Raw genomic sequence first — 21,639 nt, 5'->3', positions numbered from 1 at the left:
TGAGGGAAGAACTGTGTAATGCAGAGGATCAGTAAGAGAAGCAACTGTGCATGGCTCCATACTTCAGATTTCACTGTACAACCAGTGGCGGAATAGTAGGAAGCGGTTAAAACCAAATAAAACTGTGTTGTGATAACCCAGATATGGCAGTCCAGAATGAGTCACCAGCAGGATGCTGCCACAGTCTTGGAATACATTTGAAATAGGGTGACAGCAATGTCCTTACGTACAGCAGTAAAATCCTTCCTCGTTCTGGTCACTCACATTCAGAAAAGGGAATTGAAACAGCAGTATGAGCTGAAAATTGCTACTAAGCTACCCATTCACTTACTCATCATATCTTCTCAGAGAAGCAAAGTCAGATTAGCTTGGCAAAACAAAGTTTAAGAGGGATGAAAATAAATACTGAAGACAAAGAGCATAAACTGTGCTCTCCATAGAGGAGAGTTGTAAAGGGACAATATTGGTACAATAATAAATAAGCATGCAATGCCTGCGAATAAATATAAGGTTAAAATCAGGAGAAGTTTTCTAACAATCACAACACTGGCATAATTAAACAGTTTTTGTAAAGTGACTGAGACAGGTGCTCTATTTTTGAGATGAAGATTGATGAGCTTTTAAATAAAAACATAAAACTTGGCTGCCTGTGTCAACAAGAGAGCGGGAGAACCAGGGAGACCCTTCCTGTACTATACTCTTAACATTTCCCTTTTGTGGAATACACTGGCCTACTTTCACAGCTAAATGCAAATCTTCGTATATTCAGGTGCCGTACTGAACGGCTGAAAACAGATGCAAGCCTTGAAAGTGCACACAATGTGCACTGCCTAACCAGAGCACCTAAACACAGCCTCAACAGACAGGATGTACGAGTTGGTCTGATTCCTGCTTTCCAAAACCTTGATCCTACTGATACAATAACATAAATAATTCCTAGATGGGATATCAATGTTCATATTTCATTGCTGTTTATGAATGTACTGAGTTTTCATATAGCATATTATATTCTCAATAAATTCCCAAACTTAAAAGCTAGAGTGGGCTACAAGATGCTTAAAGATTAAGATGCTTAGAAGTCTACACTACAATGAACACAATTATTATTGAATACAATTAAGTTTAATAGGATTAAAAAAAAAAAAATAAAAGTGAGGATACCTGCAACCTTCAGAACCATAACATCCCTTTGCAAATTGCTGAACTAACAGTTCCTTGTAGATCACAGTTATTCAGTCACATTAGATGACCACAGAAACGGCCTGCTCATCCAGCAGCATAGCTCCTTCTTTCGAGAAGGCCAGTTAAAGAACTTTATTTTCATGTTTCCATTTACATTTGGGCTACATCATCCTTTTTCTGAGTTTACACTTCACTGACTCTGAAAGGAATCACCTTCAGGTAACAGAACGCTATTTTGTACAGAAGTCTGACATACAATCTGGAGGAGGTAAAATAGCTGGTTGCCTAATTTGTATTCTCTTTCTTTTTTTGTCTTCCACCTTCCAGAAACTGGCTTTGGTTGCTGTAACACAAAATGTTTGATTGATGCATACTTTTACAGTCTCTGATACCTCCTTTTTGCATACATATTTGTCTGCCACAGTTCTGGTAAAGAGGAGTAATTCTTACTTTGTGATGAATGAAAAAAACAAAGCATCCTTTGATCTTATTCTTCCCTAACACACTTATTTTTGATCCAAGCCCAGAAAAGAAAAGAAAAAGAAAAAGCTTTTGTCATCAAAGTGTGTTTCAGTGCGAGAGAACACCAAGCTGATGCTCGTTCTTCTCAAGCATGGAGAAAAGATGGGGATATGCATTCTTATTTGCTGACACTAAACATTTGCTTGGCATTCATAACCATTGTTAAACGATGAAAAAATAAAAGCAAGAACAGAGCAGGTGAATTCCACTGACAACCGAACAAGTAGTCAACAATTCCCATGCTCTGTCACTCCAACGGATACATTAGGAATAATTCTCAGAAGGCAGCTAAATGGCCATAAAGGAAGGTAGCGCAGGGGACTGAGAGGTCAGAACCCACCTGCATCTTCTGAGCCTCTGACTCTGAGAAAATCATTATAGCCGTGCTAGCGGCCTTTGCTCGTTGAGCGTGCACGAGCAGTGTGCCCTTGCAGCAAGAAAGGTCAACTGCATCACGTTATAGGCCAGCCAGCAGGTTGGAAGCGATTCTTCCCTTGCATTTGGCGAGATCACACCTGAATACTGCGTCCGCTTTTGGGCTTCCCAGTACATGAATGACATTGACATAATGAACTGTGTCTAACGGAGGGCCACCAAGAAGGTTAGAGTTGGAGGCACGTGGAGAGGCTGAGATAATTGAGTTTGGTCACCATTAAGATGGGATGGATCAGGGGAGATCTCATTGCTGTCCACAACTCTCTAATGGGTGGATACACAGAGACAGCACAAAAGGCAACAGACAAATTGAAACACTGGAAATACCGAATAGATATTAGGATTTTTCTTCCTTTATGGTTATTCTAATTATTTGATATGCACTCGGTGCTCAGGGAGGTTGTGGAATTTCCGTCCTTGAAGATGTTCCAACCTTGACAAATCCCCAAGCCACCTGATTCAACTGGACCTTGTTTGAGAGGAGGGGACTCTGGAGAATGCATGGCTCTGTGCTACTGCTCTGTTACCAGTAAGAGCACTGAATTGCCTTACGTGAAAAGTGTGATGAAATCAGAACTCTTGGAGGTTTTGCTGATCAACAGAAATAGTTAGGCTGATCTCTGAAATCAAATTACAGAAGGTAATTAAAATAGAGGAGTTAGAGTTTGACTGCTGCTGCTGTTAAACATTTTTTACCCCCCTAGGCTAAAATAATGAAAACCCGGTACATTGTACCATTCAGGTGGGGCAGGAATCGTACACAGATTCCAGTCTGTGTATGAATTAGAAGACAACTACCAGCATAGTTAGATCTACAAATCTAACAATATCCAGGTCGGCTATACACAATGTAAGGGAAGACTGTAAAGCAGATGGTAAAAAGTAAAAAACCAAACCAAAACCACAAACGACTTTGGTCCTTCAATATAAAGCTACGTGAACAGCTGCCAAGCGGTTTTCTTCCCACAAGATTAAAATGAGAAGTAAATGGATCTCAATGCCTTTCTGATACAGATATATTGTCGACTTCAGTGAGGTCCTATTTCACAACAGGCCTTTCACAGTATGAGCTCTAGTAACTTTCAGGGTACAAATGAAAAGCCACTGGTTCTCACAAATTACCCCTCTTCTGTAATTTTCTGAAGAGCGTACTAAAATGGCAAGAAATAAAGCACATGAGTTTGTTTAAACAAAAGAAGTACAAGCAGCACGTAGCAATGCCAAGGCCCTCTGCACTGGGTATGTCTTTCAGAAACACTTCAGAGACAGGGGCAAGCAGATAATGATCACACTGGCAGTGTTTCCTCCTAGCTTACATTTCTTATTTCTTAAATTGCTTTCCTAACAAAGGTGCGAGGAAGCAGTCTTACAAAATTACAGCGGCCATATACTTTTTACATTTACCTGTGACCTTTCTACTTCTGAAAAAGAATGGTTCAGGCCATTCTTACCCTAGTCAAACATTGTTCTGCAAAGGCTTTTTTTTTGGTGTTTTTGTTTTGTTTGGGGTTTTTTGTTTGTTTTTTGTTTGGTTTTTTTTGTTGTTGTTGTTTTTTGTATTTCTGTTTCTTCTACATAGTACAGTCCCTCCACTTGGAATTCAACAGGAATGCCAGGATTCTAAATGTAGCAATTGTTGAATTGTTGCATCTCAACAAGTGCATTAAAGTGGGAGACACTGAAAAAAGAGAATCACATTGACTTGCACAAGAGAGTCTTCAAGTGCTACAGCTATTTCCATTCAGATACAGCAATTAATACTGACAGAATTGATTGGATTTAAACTCATCTAACATCATTAAGGCTGAAGACAATCTCATTCGTGCTTAGCAACTGAATTGGTCTGATAGAGAGACGCAAATCCTAACTACGGTTGCCTTAACCAATAAGGGAAGAGGAGTAAGAAACTTCATGAAGTCCATTACTAATCTTATTAATTTTATTAATCTGCAAATCACTTCATTATATCTAGTGAAAAACATAACAGGAGCAAGTCCTTTGCTTGGGAGAAGTATCACAGAAGGCTATCTTAGCTGATTTTCTCAAATAGGTAGGAGCTGTATTGGTAGATCACTAAGATGCCTCTGTTCCTTGGCAGTGACATCAACAAGACCTTGAAAATCACTACTTTGCCTAGTCAAGTGCAAAACTACCATCTCCAGAATGACACTGCCATGTATATATTTCAGAGTTGGGGAGTCAGTAATCAAAGATTAAAAAAAAAAAAAAAGATACATCAGTACTTCAGTGCATCTGTTTCTCTCATACGCAGAGCTTCTTACAGGAACACGCCAATAGAGCACTTCAATAGTGCACTTTACCAGAAAGCACATCTTTCATTATTCAATGTCCAGTTTCCACATGGATCCTAAAAGACTTCCATCTTCCCGTTCTGATACCAGAACTCTTCACCCAAATGCATGCCTGTAACAGAGTACGTCAACCACTTTTTTCCTCCAGATTAAAGCACAGCTATCACTGAGGCACGCAAGTGAAGTAACAGGCTTCTCCTTCAGACTGCAGACATCTCTATGACATTAATTCAAACGAGATAATTAGAAATTCAAAATAGAAAGTGACAATAATTAGGTTTTTTTCTATTCACAAAAATATGTGGGATGGAGTCTAAAAAAAATGTCTAAAAAACCAGCCATACTGAATCCCACACAGTCTGAAAGAAATCATTAAGATAATGACATGATGGTATGCGTGGGTGTAGTGACAGTGTTACACCACAGTCAGGCTCCTGTTGAATAAAAATTAAATAAAGGCATGTACTTGGCCTTCATATTAAAGAAGTCCATGTAGTACCTTTTTTGTGGCAGCTCTTTTATGTACATTTAACCAAGCCACAAACCCGCATATTTGTAACTGCAGTAAAAGATGAAGTTTCATTAATAAATAGTATTAGCGAGCATTAAAGCAATAATTTCTTAGTCTGAATGAAAAATTAATTGTGAACAGCCATCCTTACTAATCAGGGAAAAGATCTTCCAGAATGCAACGAGTTGCTTTTCCAAAGACAACTGTCAGTCAATACAGTCGCTACCTCTACCATTTAGAGGTTTTCCTTTTTACAAAATAATTCATTCTGACAAAAAACCCAAACCACACGATCAAAACATAAAAAGCTGTATATATCTGTTGAAGCCCTCCTCCTTTGAAGAGGATGAAAAACAAAACCACACGGACTGTTCTAGATGAACACCATACGTTTGAGTCTGTTCCGACATTTGTCCTGAATTGGACTGATGGGGAAACAGAGCAAGTTCCAGCCAGTGCAGAATGCTTCCTGCAGAATCTAGCTTTCTTCCAAGACAGTATCTTTGGGTTAGGTATTAATTTTTATTGCAGAATACAGGCTTCTATTTATTCTGTTACTACTGGGATGCAGATACTGGTATCTACAACTCTGAAGTTGTTCAAATGCCTTCTAGTTCATATTGCAAATCTCCTGAGATACATCTGGCATTACTTATTCAGTTTAAGGCAGAAGAGGACTAAGTGCCATTACAGTAGGTCACAGTTTCTAACAGTACAGTAGTACAACAACAACAAAAAAAAAAATGCCACCAGTTTGTAAAAGTGATATTGTCCTTAGAACTAAGAATCCTGCATGCACTTGGAAATGTTCAGGACTAAGAAGATCTTTCCAGTTCCACATAGAGAGATTCCCTTTGTAGCCCCCCCAAAAAAAAAAAGGCGAAACAAAACCCAGTGCGTGTCAGTATGCATGTTATGTCCTAGAGCAATTTCTGAGCCAACAGTCAGAGCACTTACCTGGGATATACACAAATCAGATACAAGTTTCTGTTGAGCCCAGTTAGGATGTGAGTACTGAACCCTTAATGCCTTCACTGCAGACAGACTATTTATTATTTTTGTATTATTAGTTTGAAATCTAGTCTTGAAGAAGTCTTTGCAGACTTCTTTAAAAAACTGAAGTCAAAAATAAAACAGAATGCAACCTGAATGTGAAGGCACACAGCTGATTGTGGAAGATCCAGGTTTTAACTTACCTATGCTGAATGCAAATATTGCAGTTTGTGTGCTTTGAAATGAGCTGTTTCACATTTCTAGGGGTAATAATGTATTCTCATTCTAACCAGCAAAACCATGTTGGGCCTGAGAAAGCTCTTGGGGGTGGAGGTGTTGTTTGTCAAAACCATAAACTGCTCTGTAAAAATCTGCAGTTGAAATAAGTAAGTTTTGCAAGACAGTTCCTAACCATCCACGTTTGCCCATACCCAGAACCAAAAGCAGTAACTTTTCAGTAAGCAGAAAAGTTTGCCTGTCCCAGGGAAGAATGAACATCAGTGTCTCTTTTTAAGTTAAGACTCTGAGACGCAGAGTTCACATTATCACCATCCCTTCTTCCACTAAACAGCCTTATCTAGAAGAAACAAGCTCCACATATGCAGAGTCACTACACGAACAGCTCCCAGGACTGAAATCCCTGAAGCAAAATGGGAAATCAGAAGAAAACTTCCTTTCTATATGCTGGGCATTTTACATTCTGAATGGCGTCAAAATGGAACGTTCTATGTATCAGTAAGGTATGAATCCGGAATACAATACTGAGAGTCTTTCCCTCTAGGGAACTCAGGCTTACCTTTCAATCCAGCAATGGAGATTTTCTGTAGAGAAACTATTCTTCCATGTGTTTTTTATGCTTCCTTTACAGACAACTCGCTTACAGCAAATTATTTTTTCTGAGTCATATGTTTGCTTTGCTTTGGTAGATATCATGCAACTTTTACTTACATACCTACATTTTATATTAAAATCCACTTCAACAGTGGCCCTACTTATTCGAAGTTTTTAATACAGAATTCTTACAGTGACACTTCCAAATCAGTTCTTGCACAAGCAAACGACCAAATACGTTACTGTCCTTCCAGCTCTGTTTACATCTATTTGTCCAACTCACTGCACCAGAACTATGCATTTATCTTGTGAGCTTGTATTTACATCTAAACGGTTGAATACCACATCCCCAACATGCTAAACATATGCAAAACACATACTTACAAGTCAAAGACTAAGTAATGGAATCCTTCTTCTGATATGCTGTCATGAAGCCGCACTATTGAAAGGGGGAAAAAAAAAAAAAAGATAAAACACCAGTCATCTTTTCCATGTCTTTAATGTCTGTCTGTGATTTTGGGGGAGCAAGGGGGATTGTAATTCTACTGTAGAGCTGGTATCGCATCTGTGTGTGTTCTCAGCTGTGGGGTTTTGTTCGTTTGTTTGTTTAATTCTCTACCCTCAGAAATGTCTTTTTCGTAAGGTGCGATAAACAAAGAAACCAAAAGACTGTATGTGCAGCACATTGTACAGTTATTTTTAAAAGAGCTCTGCTTTTGCTAATACACAGAAGAACGCTGCAGTCACTGCCTACCACCTCCTGCATGTATGGGCACACACACACACACACACACACACTGCCCCTTGCCCTTGCCCTTCATGCTGAATCATGACTGAACAAATACTAAAAGCAGTCAGACTGCATCTTAACATATTGTGTTAATATGATTCAGCTCCCTTTTTCCTGGGCAGAACCTCCGCAGTAGTCCCCAGTCACTGGACTTTTACAATCTGAAAGCAGTATTCTGAATGTCATACAACTATTTTCTCAGCAGTATTACATCTTAAAAGTTGTAAATAAAACAAGATGGGGGAAAAAAAAGCCACAATTAATGATAGATTTCATCAGAATAACACACTTTAAGGGCTACGTTAACAAATTCCATAATCAGACAATAGATGCTGATTTTGAAAGAGAAAGCATCATTGCAAACTAAAAGCATTTGACTATACTAAAACGGGGTCAAAAAGGGAATAAGCTATATTCCTGCTCATATTTCTATTATATATGTATATATTTCCCTCTAATCTTCTTACCTGCCATCCACTTCAACCACATGAATGGTGAAGAGTCTCAAACAGATAAATCTACTTGCAGACTGATGCCCACCCATCTATGCTGAATTTCCACAGTGGCGGCCAAGACCACAGCTGAAAGACTAAAGCAAGGGGACTGGGACTACCCACCACCCAGCTGCGGTGCTCAGCCAGACCTACAGACAGCAAAGGTGGGCAGGAAGAGAAAAAGCAGCGAGCGCTTGGGGGTGTGACAGCTCGGCATGGTAACTGCCTCTCATTAAATCACTAGGAAGAGCTATTTCTGGAAAGATGTAAGGTGCACGAGAGGACTTGCCAGGAGCAAAAGGATGTCATGTCTAGAAAACAGTCATTAACTTTTCCAGTGCTTGTCACACTTGACAAACTTACAGCAAGCTAATGACTAAAACTCCATGTCATGTTTACATACACCTACGTATCTCTATCTAAAGTTTTCCCCAAAAATGCACTAGTCAGCTGCAGAACCTTCATTTTGACGTTTAAGAATTCAAGTCACATCGTGGTAGAACTATAAATTAAGTCCTGTGGTTTTTCTTAATTACTTTAAATGAAATGGCCATCTCCAAAGCTAATTTTCCCACAATACATGAAGCTTTGTCAGTTGTTTGATCCAAATCATTATCACTTATAGAACAAAATAAAAAAAAAAAAATCAGGGTGCCCTGAAACTGCTTTGTGTTCAAAACTGAGCTGATGAAGAAAGCGTAAAAGGAAAGGATTTTCTGATTTCCCCAGATGGTAGCTTCACGTATTAATCATTTTTTGTACAACACATGACATTTAGAGAAAAAAAAAAAAATCAAACAAACATGACTTTTACTTAATAATATTTAGCCCAGGGAAACATCTTGTGTTTACACAATACTGAAGAGAAAACCAGCTCTTAGCTGACTCACTGCCCAGAGCTCGTGATGATTCAGAAGAGCCAAGTGGGTCTAAATCAGAATTTGTGGGTTTGGCTGGTTCTATATTCTAGATTTGTCTAAGTTTTTACAAAGTGCAAGCCTTGAGCATAAAAGACCAAAGTAATACATTGCTGCCAACCTCTCTCCCTGCCCCCCAAACCCAACTTTCTTTCTGGTTGCGTTCTTTGAGTTGAGATTTCAACACCCACAAATGTCTACTCTTTGAAACAAACCACATGTGAGATGAGACACCAAGTACCAGCCTAGAACAGTGTCCTGAACCCTCTGGCTCAGAACAGAGACCCCTAAAACATCCGGCTTTTGAGTACACTACTGCATACAGTAGCAGAGACACTTCTCGTGGAAAGGTGCTCAAAAATGGGATTTAGTACAGACCCTTGGGTATGTCACGGAGATAACCCTAAAATAGTCAATTTTGGAGTGCAGCTAGTACATTTAGCATATACCTCTGCAAAAAGTTTAGAACTTTTTAAGATTTAATACACAGAAAATTACACCTTTTGATAGAAACTGCCTGTTCCTGAAATAGATTCATGAGAACTCAAAGCATGGGTTTTCTGTGAACGTTTTTTTAATGCAAAGCAGCACTCATCGCTGCTCGCTAACAGCACTCTATTCAAACAGGCAGAAGCCTTCATATTTGATTTCCCATATCATGTACAGATATTGAGAACTACCAAATGCTTCTGGTGAGGCAGAATGTTTGCTGCCAACTGCTTTCAAAGAGCTCTGAAGCATGCAAAACAACCCAGATTTTTGAAACAAAGTATTATATCTTAAAATTTAGATAATAAATACACCTTTAAAGGTATTTAATACCAAAGTAATCTTTGGTATTAAAACCAGACAGTCTTGGCTTGAGCTGGTGGCTAGAAAGCAGTCAACAGCCTATATTCATAGGCATACTTACTCAGTTTTCATGGTTCACTCCTCCTGCTGCTCCAGCACGGATTTGCTAGCAACCAGCTGAAGCAAAGGACTGTATTCTTTAATTGCTGCAGTGTTTTTTTAAATACAGAATGACTGACTTAAATGCATTTATGAGAAAGTCATCTCCCAGGTAAGAATGAAGTCAACATGAACCTACAGTTATTAAGGCACTGTTTTAAAACAGTGACCTCAAAGCAAAAAGGTGTTAGGAGAATAAACTGCACTTCATTGCCTCTCGTTCAAGGCAGTACAAAACTCCTTTCTCTCTTTTTTTAAAATAATCATGTCTACCACTTGCACTGCTAGCATACTTAAGCCTGTGATAAATACTTCATATTTTCACAGACTGAGACACAGTATTGCAACTACTACATATCAATATTGGCAGCTCCGTACAGAAAAGAGCAGTATATTCCTACTACGTCAGAGAAGATAAATACCTTGCCCAGCACCACGCAGCATATCAAAAATAGAGCCAAGAGTACAGGTTTTATCTTGGATAGAGGCATCTGTCGTATTCCTGTCACTAAGCAGACCAGCACAGCACCATGTGAAGAAAAGTATTGAAAAGCAAAATTATTTCCTTTATTGGACTTTTTGTACTGAACTATAGTGTTTTGTGTCTATTCTACAGAAAACCACTGGATATAATGGCCAAGCAACCTTATTATCTCCTCTCTGAATTTCTTCCTTTAAAGAAAAAAACCTAAATCAAAATAATAGTGTTTCACATACTTTCAATGAAAATGAAATTTTTCCAGGCAAGGAGACAAGTCAAACAGTAAAAGTCAGATAAAAATTCCTCGGGATAAAGATATCTAATCATATCTAAAACTATTGCCTAAAATATTTATTTTTGTGAAACTGCTGAAGTGATAATTGTGATAAATTTGGTATCTGAATTATTTCACATTACAAAGACAAAATATTTGAGAAGACTTGACTTCAAACGGTAGTTACGGTCCACGGTCAGTACAACAGCTGCACAAATGTGCATGGAGGTGTCAAACTGCCAGAGTGCTGCTCATTAGGGAAGACACTGTCCATGCAATCCCATTCATCGTGTTCATTAATGGAGCATGGAAAGGGCTAACGTAGGTAATGGTAATGTAGTTAAAGATGGTTTTCCCTTTGGTGCTAAAGATTAAGATCTATGGATTCCCAGAAACATCAATCCTGTAACTCTGAAGCTCAATGTCTCGAATTAGTGCGCTGTTAGGAAGTTATAGGGGTCATTCCTCAGTAGTACAAGGTTTAAAACGGGTTTGAAAGTCACAAAATTCTATGTCGTATTTGCTGAAATACGCCAATTATTTCTTCAAGTTCCTGCCCTCCTGCAAGAAGAGTGAAAAAGTGACAGATGTGTATTAAAATATTTATGGAGATCTTATGCAGACAACTCTTCTTAGAAAAAAAATACTTTAAAAAATGAAATTAATTATTTAATGGAAGGAACTTAATGGAACGACTTAAATCTAATCGGGTTTCTATGAATTGGTATCTGCTTGCCACTAGGTACGGAATGAGCTGTTGCACTTGAAAACAAAGAGGTAAACCAAAACCTGAAAAAACCTCGGTCACTGAAAAGGTATAACTGGATATGTATTTTGTTAATATTTGAACCACTCCATTTTCTGTTTCAAAACACCTAACAGTCTATAAGCATTTTCCGCTCTCATCTCTGACAAAGAATGCCTCATGCTCGCTCAGCGAAACTGCTTGGCTGAGAAGTGGAAGATCTGCAGTGGCTTAGCACTGGTAGGGCTCAGATCTTCCTGCAAAATCACCCTTTGTCATCTTTCCTGTTCTACTAAACCAACCAAGGTGACGAGGGAAGGAAAATAAAGCTACCACGCGAACTTCATCAGAAACTCACATGGATGCCAGTGCAAAGTCAATACAGCAGTGCCAAGAACTGAGACCAAAGTCAAAATTCATCCTATAGCTTTTAGTCCAGATCTCAAGCTAAACATGCTTGGGACCCCAGGCTAGGCACGATAAACACAAAACTGCACAAGGGAGCAGAGCTGCGGATGCAAAAGCTTGTGAACCACTGCTCAGGAGTGCTGCTGTTTGTACTGACCAGACATCTGCTTCCTCTAAAAAAAACACCTTCACTGCAACCACATTCTCTATACCTTGCACATTTTTCCATCACTGTCACTGCTTCCTCTCTTTTGACGCATGGTATAAATAATCTCTGCTGAGCAACTGAACTCCTTAAATCAGTGGTGCATAACACAGTCACGATTAGAGCCTCCAGACATTAAAAAACTCAATAAAAACCAACCCTGCTATGCTATGCTGTCGTTACTGCTGTGGCTACAGCTCCTATTTTGTGCAGCTTAGATACTTCTTGGAAAACAATCAGTTAGAAAACAACAAACCTAGTAAGAAAGCTGAATACTCAGGTACTTGGCACTGAATCTCTGCTACTATTAACAGACCAATGTCCAGTGTCTACAGTAGCTGAAAGCTGATAGATGACCACAGAAGAGACCAACCCCTGCCCCATAGGGAGTGAAACAGAGTCGGCAGCTGTGTGGAACAGAGGTTCTCCGTCATCTGCTGAGCCATGAGATGGGGGATGCCCAAGTCACAGAGCAGCACTTGGCTCTTGCCACGAGTGATGAGCAATGCTTCTCAGTGTGCAGGGAAGTGTCCTTTTCCCCCTGCTCACATTTTAGGAGCTCAGAATCAGAAATTTAGGCAGTACCGTTAAAGCTCAGATTGGTCCTTACCCTTACACTTCCTCATGTACAATACTATTCTTCTGAGACCATGAAAGCCTGGGGCCCTCTATAATAAAGCAGCTCAGTTACAGCAGAAAGACCTTCGCAAATGTTAATAAGAGCCATTACCTAACAATCTGAAATATTTAGAGGCTAATCTGGTAAGATTAGTACAGTAGCAATGCTCAAGGGCAGCTGATTTCTGAAAGACATTAAACAGAGTAATGCTTTGCATATCTAAGAAAATAATCCTCCCCCATGCTGTTAAACACACAAGCAGTACACTGTAATACTATCATTAAATGACTTTACCCAAGTCAGCAGTGCTGCGTAAGCTATTAACAGGTCTATATTCAGCAACCGCGAATCAAAACTATAGAGCTTTCAAATTCATTCAAAAGATAAACTTTTTATTACAGTGCAAATTCACAGTCATTTAGGGTCAACAACTTGAGGGGAAAAACCCTATTAATCTGCATCTGTACTGGTATAATGAAAAATGACAGGAAAAATAATTAGGCGATCTAATATTCAGAAAGACTGCATTTGTCCCCAAGGCACTGTAACAGTAAGTGTTAACTAGTATGAACAAAATGCCATACATTCTAAAAAAAATACTCATTTGTGACCAAAACCCTCCCCAATAAGGCCCTCACACAATAAACTTCTGTATCCTGATTAAATGCCAGGAATATTTACATTCACTGCCTTCATTAAAACCCCTCAAGTCTAATGCATGCTTAGAAGTCAGTTTGCCAAACTGCTAACGTTGTTAAAAGATTCTTGCTACATAGAAAAGAAAAAACTATTTGCCAAAGTAGATAAAAGACCAAATTTTGAAGTGAGACTATGTAAATCCAGGTGCTGATGTCAAAGCTGATGGCCTCAAATTACCAACTCTTCTGTCATAATAAGACTCTTGCTTCATTTCTGCTGCTGAAGACTGACAGTTAAACGGGTCATCAACACATGTTATGGGATATGTCAGGGAGGGTGGAAAAAGAATGCTTTATAAAAAGCATGTTTTGTGATCAGGGAGGCTCACTGAGTTACTAAACGCCCTAAAAGAACCCAGGCAGCTTCTCAAGACTTAAGCAGTGATGCGTTAAGCGCAGGCAGACCATCAGGTCTAGCTCCTACACATGCTTCAGGCGCTAAGGGCTAACAAACGAAACTTAAGAGACAGAAACAGATTCAGCCTAAACATCAGACATCTAGCTGCTAAAAAGAAAACATCCCAACTAAAATTAACTAATTTAAAAAAAAAGTAAAGAGGTATTCCAAAACATAGCACTCTGCATTAGCAGTCTCCAGGGAGAGTTGTTGTAATAACTCTGACGCTTTTTTCTTTAACCAACCGATTTTTATTGCTTTTCAGTGCAGCGTCACGCAGGTGTGTGTGCATTTATGTGTGCACACACGCACAGCAGAGTACTGTGGAATCGTATCCTACAGCCTTGAAGTTAAAAGGAACAGCTGGAGTTACACACCTTTATTTATATAGGAAAAGAGGAAAATTGTATATACTTGTTTTAAAAAAAAGAACAGAGTACTAACATGTATACTTGTATCTTTATGTCTTCATTTAACGTATAATTGTGTCATATACATTTTTTACAACACAACAAAAAGCCTTAGAAATGTCATCAGATTAAGCCGTATGAGGATAGCTGCATCAATTAAAAGAAAGTCTGAGACAAATTTTTGCTAAGAGCAAACCTATGTCTCAGCTGCCAGTGTTGATGCTTTAAGCATTGACGTTTTTTAAACCATTTTAGCATTCATCAGAATATGTAAGAAAGAGGAATAATGACAACCTACACCAGAATTTCACAAAGTGTTAACTAATAAAAGGACAAGTTGTAACACAGAGATATTATAGTAATTAAAAAGAACATGTTCAGAAAACAACACAGCATACTTTAATGGAGGGAATGGAATTTGCTAAATTTTTCTAAAAGGGCCTAGTTCTCATGTTAAAGCAAGTCGTCTTTACAGAGCAGGGATGACAAAATGGGCAGCTCATTGATGGCCAAGATTCATTATGAAGTGACATACAGAATTTTAGCAAATCAAGAAACTGAAGTGATGGAAAAGATCAAATGAAAACCTGAATGAAATCTGCTCAACACACAGAATCTAACATCTTAATTAGACAAGCAAGAGAGTCTATTAAGCCCTGCTGGAAAGATACAGTTCTGTATCTTTTTAATAGACACTTTTGCTAAATGCAAATGTTGTAAAAGAAAGCTTTCAGCTAGACTCTGGATGCTTCACAAGAAAATAAAACCTCAGACAGAATTGCCCAATAGTCAAATTTAGGCTATGCTCCTTTTAATATTAACAGTGCTGGCCAACATTGGAAACAGACCTATATAAATAAGATGTAGGACCTGCAGGTCTACAAAATTGGATATTGGGGGGTTGTAATCATTGGGCAGGACACAGCCTCCCTTCGTGGTTTTCCTCTCTTAAAACTTGTTAAGCACAGAAATATAAACAATTCCTATAATGACCAGTCAGAAAAGTATGTTTGTTTTTTAAATGCTCCCAAGATATTTAAAGGCATCAGTTTATGAAAACAAAGACATTCTACTTCAAATATTTTAAACAAAAAGGAAAGCAGAAAATTGTAATCCTGTGGCATGACTCAAGACGTACCACAGCAAAGAAATGTCACCTACTCCACTAGGACCTCTCATAAGGGAGCAAGGCATGCACCTTTAGACAATGTTGTCAGAGCAATTAGCACTGTATTTATGGCACCTTTAGTAACAATCACTTTCAGAAAACCTAAGCCAAATTCTTTCAGTCAGTAGCAGCTATTTCTACAGCTAAATTTCCAATTTCCTAAAACTTTTTACTTTTAGATTTTTTTTTCAGTTTGAAAAGCTTAGTCATTAGTTTATCAGAGTAAGGACCATCAAGTAAAATGAAAAGGGGATGACCATGTATTCAAGGTAACTTAGTAAAATTATTCGTTTGAAAATTGATTAGAACTGTGATAGTTTATAGAAGTAAGAAAAGATAAAAGATGATCTTTATTAATATTTATGTCAGATACTGATTTTTTTTTTAATAACTGAGCAATAATCCAATTCTTGTATGTAATTTGAATTCAGTGACCACTCCTACATAGCTATCCTAACAAAGGATATTTTAAATTAAATGGAACTATTGATTTGACCAAGGGGAATGCTGAAAACCTAGTACGTGTATACACAGTCATTGTTTTTTTGGTCTCTCAATGCTGTATAAGAACAAGTGCCTTGAAGTTTTAAACCAAATCATTCTTGCAGCTGGAGATAACTAAAGCATGAAGCTATTGTCCTCACTATTATCTTTCAGATCATTATACTACATCTACTTTGTATCCCTATGGAAGTGCAGCAGGGCTGAAGAACCAGCTCTATAGTCTGATGACTATATTAAATGCACTGTAACTTGACATCTTGCTGTTAGAAATCGCATGCAAATTTACCCTAATTGAATTAGTGAAGCTACGATAAACATTACGCACACCTCTCCCTCCAAAAGCTGACTGAAAACTTTACACTTCTTCCCCTCAAGATGTGCAGAATTTTTCATTTTACTAACAGTGAAAAATAATTTTCAGTCTACAAAACTGAAGAAAAATACAAACCTAAACCCCAATACTGTTTTAAAATACAAACATTCATTTTGTTAAAGGAAGTGTTTTCAGATTTCTGATAAAACAGGCGTTTTCTGTATAAAGCAGATATGGCAGAAAAAAATGAAACTGAGAAATCTTCTTGAATGCATTTAGAAGAGTGTCACAGTCACTTTGGTGGAATACGATCAATGAACTTTGGTAAAGAAGATGTTTGTAAATGAACCACATTCATAAGGAATTTAATCAATGATCATGTAAAAAGAGCAAGTTGATCTTTTGCTATTTAATGGACTGCAAACCTTAATTAAGGAATTAATTTCCCCCCCAGCTATGATAAAATAAGGCCACAGAAAATACTCCACTTCATTGTACCAGGGCACTTAATTACTTTACGAACCTGACCAGAACAAAACTCTGTAACAAATATGCTTATACAAATAAAGAAACACTTGTAAACATTTGCAGAAGTCCTTTGCATATGGATTGCATCTGCCAGGGCAAAAAAAAAAAAATTTTGCATGGAAAATCATTTTTCCTGTTGTGCTTTTATACTCCAGTATTCCAGTGGGTTCCAGAGCTAACAGAGCCTTCGGGCAACCGTCTATCACTCCCATCCCATTTACACAGTTACACAAAGCTGTAGCTCTGCAGTGAGCCAACAGGGGTAACAACTTGGAAGTCACTCAGAAGAACACATATACAACTGCAGTTTGACCCATGATCTTCAAAAACACAGTCTCTCCTCTGATTTCTGTATAAAATAGCTCACAACGACCCGTAGGTCAATAAGCCTATTAAATGATCTTCCACAGTAGCTTCTAACGTACGTGATAATCACGTACACAGAGACGTGTTTTTCTATCACTTTATTCATCCTAGACATAAAAAATTGGCTTTTTAAAGTAAATAAGGGAGATCCCTACGGAAACAAATCCCTGAGACTTGTGATCAAGGAATCCTGGCAGATTTCATTTCCAGCTATAACAAAGAACCAGAAACGTATTTCCATGAGGCTAAACTTTAGAAACTTTCCACTTCCTACAATACTTCCCAAACAAGAGCGTGCTTTTGGAGAGAAAAGCAAAACAAAACAAATTTTACTGCTAAAACATGACTGTGTTAGGGGACACAAAACACAAGTGCACTGCAATTGCCTCATCCCACTCCCAGTGACATCCCACTGCCAACTGTGGAGTGCGAACCAGGGGAAAAAGTGCCTCTGTAGGCTGCTGATCTGGGGAAGCTGGACTCAGCTTTGTTTCCCTCAGCCAGGAAGCTGGTCCCTGAGCCCAACGTGAAGTATCCCTTTCCAGCATCAAGGAAATGTTGGAGCAAATGCTCTGTAATGGACCCAGACACGGATTGTGTATTCCTAACCTCAGCATTATACATGGGGGGAGAAAGGAAAACGTCGTGGGACCTACCGCCTGACATCCATGTGAAACTGCTCCCCAACTGGTCTCTAAAATGAAAACAGGCTGAGCTCCTTCTCCCCTTCAGTGAAGGCAAATCTCCGAACCAAGGAAGCAACAGACAAGCCATGTACCACTTTGAACAGGAAGGCTGTGCGTCTGATCCTTGGGAACAAATAACTTTTGAGATTTAACAAGTTAAGCTGGTAACAGCACAGCATGCGAGGAACGCTCGTCTTGCTCTGGACTGTTGTGGGGATGAGGGTACAAAGTGCCTCCTAAGCTCTAGCCTTAAATAGATTAGATTAGACACTGTGCATAAAATAGGTTGAATGTAGTTTTTCAGTATATACATATATATCTCCAAATTATCATTACTGTCATGTTGATCTCCTGAAAAAACAGACGTTCAGAAAAAGCTGCTATTCTGCTTTGTTTTTTCACAAAAGTTACACTTAAGACCTTGTAAATAATAAGTAACTATAAAGTTCATTTTACCTCAAGCTGGAATAAATAACCTTAAAACCAGAAACTTTAATATTCCTCTTATTACAAAATACAAATGGGTTACAGAGAGCCAAAAGAGACCTCAACATTATTTTCCCCATTTTCCCTAGTATTCCCAGCAGGAAGACAGGGGCTGAAGCAAGAGTCGTCTGCTCCCCAGGCAGGAATGCCCCAGCTCTGCTGCTGGGCGGCATTGGCCCTGTTACTGCCATCAGTCAGGAATATAAATTAAAATAACCCATCCCATTTGATTCATGAACAATCCAAACCTCAGTTCTGACCAAAAAAAAAAAAAAAAAAAAAGATTTAGTTCGTTTACTGTATTTTCTCTTTCGCCTTTAAAGCTTTAACTTATTTTCAAATAGAGGTGTCTTGGGGAATTCTTGCCATCCCTCTCGGGGGGAAGATGACAACAAAATGTACAAAGAAACTTTATTTTCCCTTATTTCTTACTGGAGACTGTAAAGTGAGTATTTCAAATACTACTTTTAAGACCTTTGTCTACAAGAGAAAAATGCTCTTGTTTATGTCATTATGTTGGGAAAAAAACCCCAAAATTCTTACTTCAGCTTAAAACAAAATATCAGCTAATTTAAACTGAAACAATTTCCAGGTTTAGAGAACAGTTTTCAAGACAGGGAAGTTTAAAACACATGAATTACGTTAGAAATGTAGTCATACTTTTTAGTGCAGTGGTTATAAACAAAGAGATCTGAGCTCATTTTCTGAAGACCTACACACAACTGTCTTTATGCAGTATGACCACCAACAGTGCACACCGAGTCGCTTAATGACCACAGGTACCACCTTTGGAAGGCATCTGGAATTTAATGAGTATTTATTTGGTTTGGTATCAAGACAACCAAATCACTTATTCTCTACTCCAGGCACCAAGACAGGTTCTAGGCACTTTTGATTGCAACACTAAATATCAGAATATGGCATTAAAATGGTGATACGAGTATTTTCCCAAATTAAAACCACAAGTAAAAAAGCCCAACTAAGATAGCGAGCGAGCATCATCTCTAAATTATTTCTTGATTATGTTGTATATTATTCTAATGCGCAGTAGTCCTCAGAGATCAGAAAATGCAGCATTCTGAAGTGACGGCAGCATTTGCAGGCCATGGACCTGCTCCAGTAAAAATTTAGTTCTAGGGCAATAGTCAACTTCATGGAAGAGACCCACACTGCTATTAAAACACATACAAGTTTTCATTTCCTTAGGAAGCCCTTGACCTGCCGTTACTGGAGACCAGGGAAGCATTCAGGGGAAATATCACTACATGCATCTCCCCAGTCTCTCCCAGGCCTTCACTGCTACTGTCACGCACCAAACAGACTGGCTTTTGGTCTGATCCGACACAGCCATTCCTACACCTCTCACATGAGCAAAGGACTGAACACAAACAGAACACTCCTCCCTTTTCAGGTTTTGCAATTGTTAGTATAACTTGCTACATGCCTTTTCTTGCACTTTATGCCTACTTGGCTAATCTTTCAGTTCTGTGGACTGCTTCATCACATAGTTACACAGGGCCACACTTCTTCCCTGTAAATGATGAAGCCTGTCTAAACATTTCTGTAATATGACCTTTTAATTCACAACATGTGAATTAAAATAATATCTTCCAAGTGAACCAAGGCAAAAGGAAATATCTCTTTGCTCTATTATCATTTCACATTGTAAATTTGGGGGAATGAACATACTATCTTCTGTTACACAGTACCACTGTAAATTTAGCCTCTCTTGTGCTTTTATCTGACAGCTTTTTTTATATCTGTGCATGAAAATAAGGTTAAAGCCACTTTCATAAGATTGGGTCCCCAAATTTTGTGTCACCAGCTTTGAGGAAAGAGATCCATAATGGATGCTACAGACCTAAACCATAATTATAATCAGATCTCTGTCCTTGGTGTCCTCTTTCACAAACATCAGTCCTGAATATCAGCAATATGATCAACCCAGAGATCAGCTCCATGCATGCCACTGCAGCAATGCATGCCATTGCAGTTTGCGGTATATAAGACTCAGATGTCCCCTCAGACTCGAGATTACCCATTCCTTATGCGAGAACTTTATGCTAGCAACAGGGGAAATGTAGGGACTGCATTTTTTCTTCCATCCGTTTCCTGTAACTATTGTGAAAAGAGAAATTATGTAGGTTTTATTAGGGCCTGATTAGTTTCTTATGACAATATATTGGTTACTATGCAGTGAAAACTCCCTAAACATATGCAGTCAGGGAGCAAATAGGCTCACGCTACTTTCCTAAATATTAAAATAAAACTATACCATTAGTTTACCCTGTTTTACCTGAGCACTGTGCTGTGTTAGTACACAAAACAGCAACAGGCTATAGTAGGTGGAAGGGCTTTCCTCCTCTGAACAAGTGGCCTGGCTAGAGCTTCCCACGGAGGCAGCAGCACAGAAAGGGAGGCTTCTAGCTAACACTGATGTTTCCAAAGATTACTGTCTTTGCAGAAGGATTTCTGCTTCTACTTCTCTCTCTCTTAGCAGGGCACGATTTAGCACACAACAATTACAGAAGTATTTTAATTTGTAATTGTTATAGTTACCGCATGTTTCCTAGGGCATTTCCTGTACTGCAAATAGGAACAAGAGTAGAGATATCCAAACTGACTTTAAACAAGCTGGGGTGTGCACCTCTCGTAGTTTAATCCTATCAGTGTGACTGAACCTGCTGTTCGACAACAGCACAAAGCAAGACTATTCATCTTTACACTATGCCACAGGTTACAGGGAAGATGCAAAGAAGTTTGTTTCTGAACAGACTGAAAAAGCATACTGAGAAGTCTTAAGGAAAAAACCTAAGGTTCCATAATTGGTGTCTAGCTATCTGTATGATGCTGCTGACATCCATATAGCATCAAACGTAGGGAACAAAAATTTACTGTAAACTAGATAACCAATGCTTCTACAATTAATCAAGACAACATATAAGCAGTAGAAGCTTTCAGAGTGTGAGACGAAGAGATTCAAAGTACCATGGCAAGACAGGCTGTTTCCATAATAATCCCACTCCATCTCTATCCACTGGGCTGGGCTCAAAACCATCTGTATTATTTTCTGAGTGAATGTGGCTTCCCCCTCTACCAATTAACTACCACAGTAAGTCATGCTACCAGAACTGAAGACAACTATAAATTACTATCATTTTCCTAACGTGCAAGTTTACAAGTGAATGATGATCCCAAATGACTGAAAGGGTTTGTTTTACAAAGAGCAGGGAATGCATATTAACTTAATAGATGACAAACTTGAGGCTTATGATGAGAAACTGCCATTGTCTTTTAATCACAGTTTCACAATAAATGGAAATTAGAGAGTTTGTCCTGTCCCATGGGACCATTTGTTAGATTTTAATTAGCTCAGTGAAAACCCACATAAACTTGGATGGAAGAGAAGCTGC

General features: G+C 38.6%; 1 protein-coding gene across 23 annotated transcripts in view; it reads right to left on the bottom strand.

Moving 5' to 3' along the window:
• The window catches only part of CAMK2D (calcium/calmodulin dependent protein kinase II delta), a 144,687-nt gene that overhangs the window by 53,396 nt on the left and 69,652 nt on the right, over positions 1–21,639 (bottom strand). For all 23 annotated transcript variants that reach the window (XM_086464680.1, XM_086464679.1, XM_086464694.1 and 20 more), the window contains one exon: positions 7,171–7,225. In XM_086464680.1, coding sequence (XP_086320806.1) covers positions 7,171–7,225 — 55 coding nt within the window. The remainder of the gene's footprint in view (positions 1–7,170; positions 7,226–21,639) is intronic.

The sequence above is a fragment of the Leptosomus discolor genome, chromosome 4 (assembly GCF_034619465.1).
Source record: "Leptosomus discolor isolate bLepDis1 chromosome 4, bLepDis1.hap2, whole genome shotgun sequence".
Classification (NCBI taxonomy): domain Eukaryota; kingdom Metazoa; phylum Chordata; class Aves; order Leptosomiformes; family Leptosomidae; genus Leptosomus; species Leptosomus discolor.
Note: the sequence above shows the minus strand (reverse complement) of the source record. Positions and strands in the feature narration are given on the sequence as shown.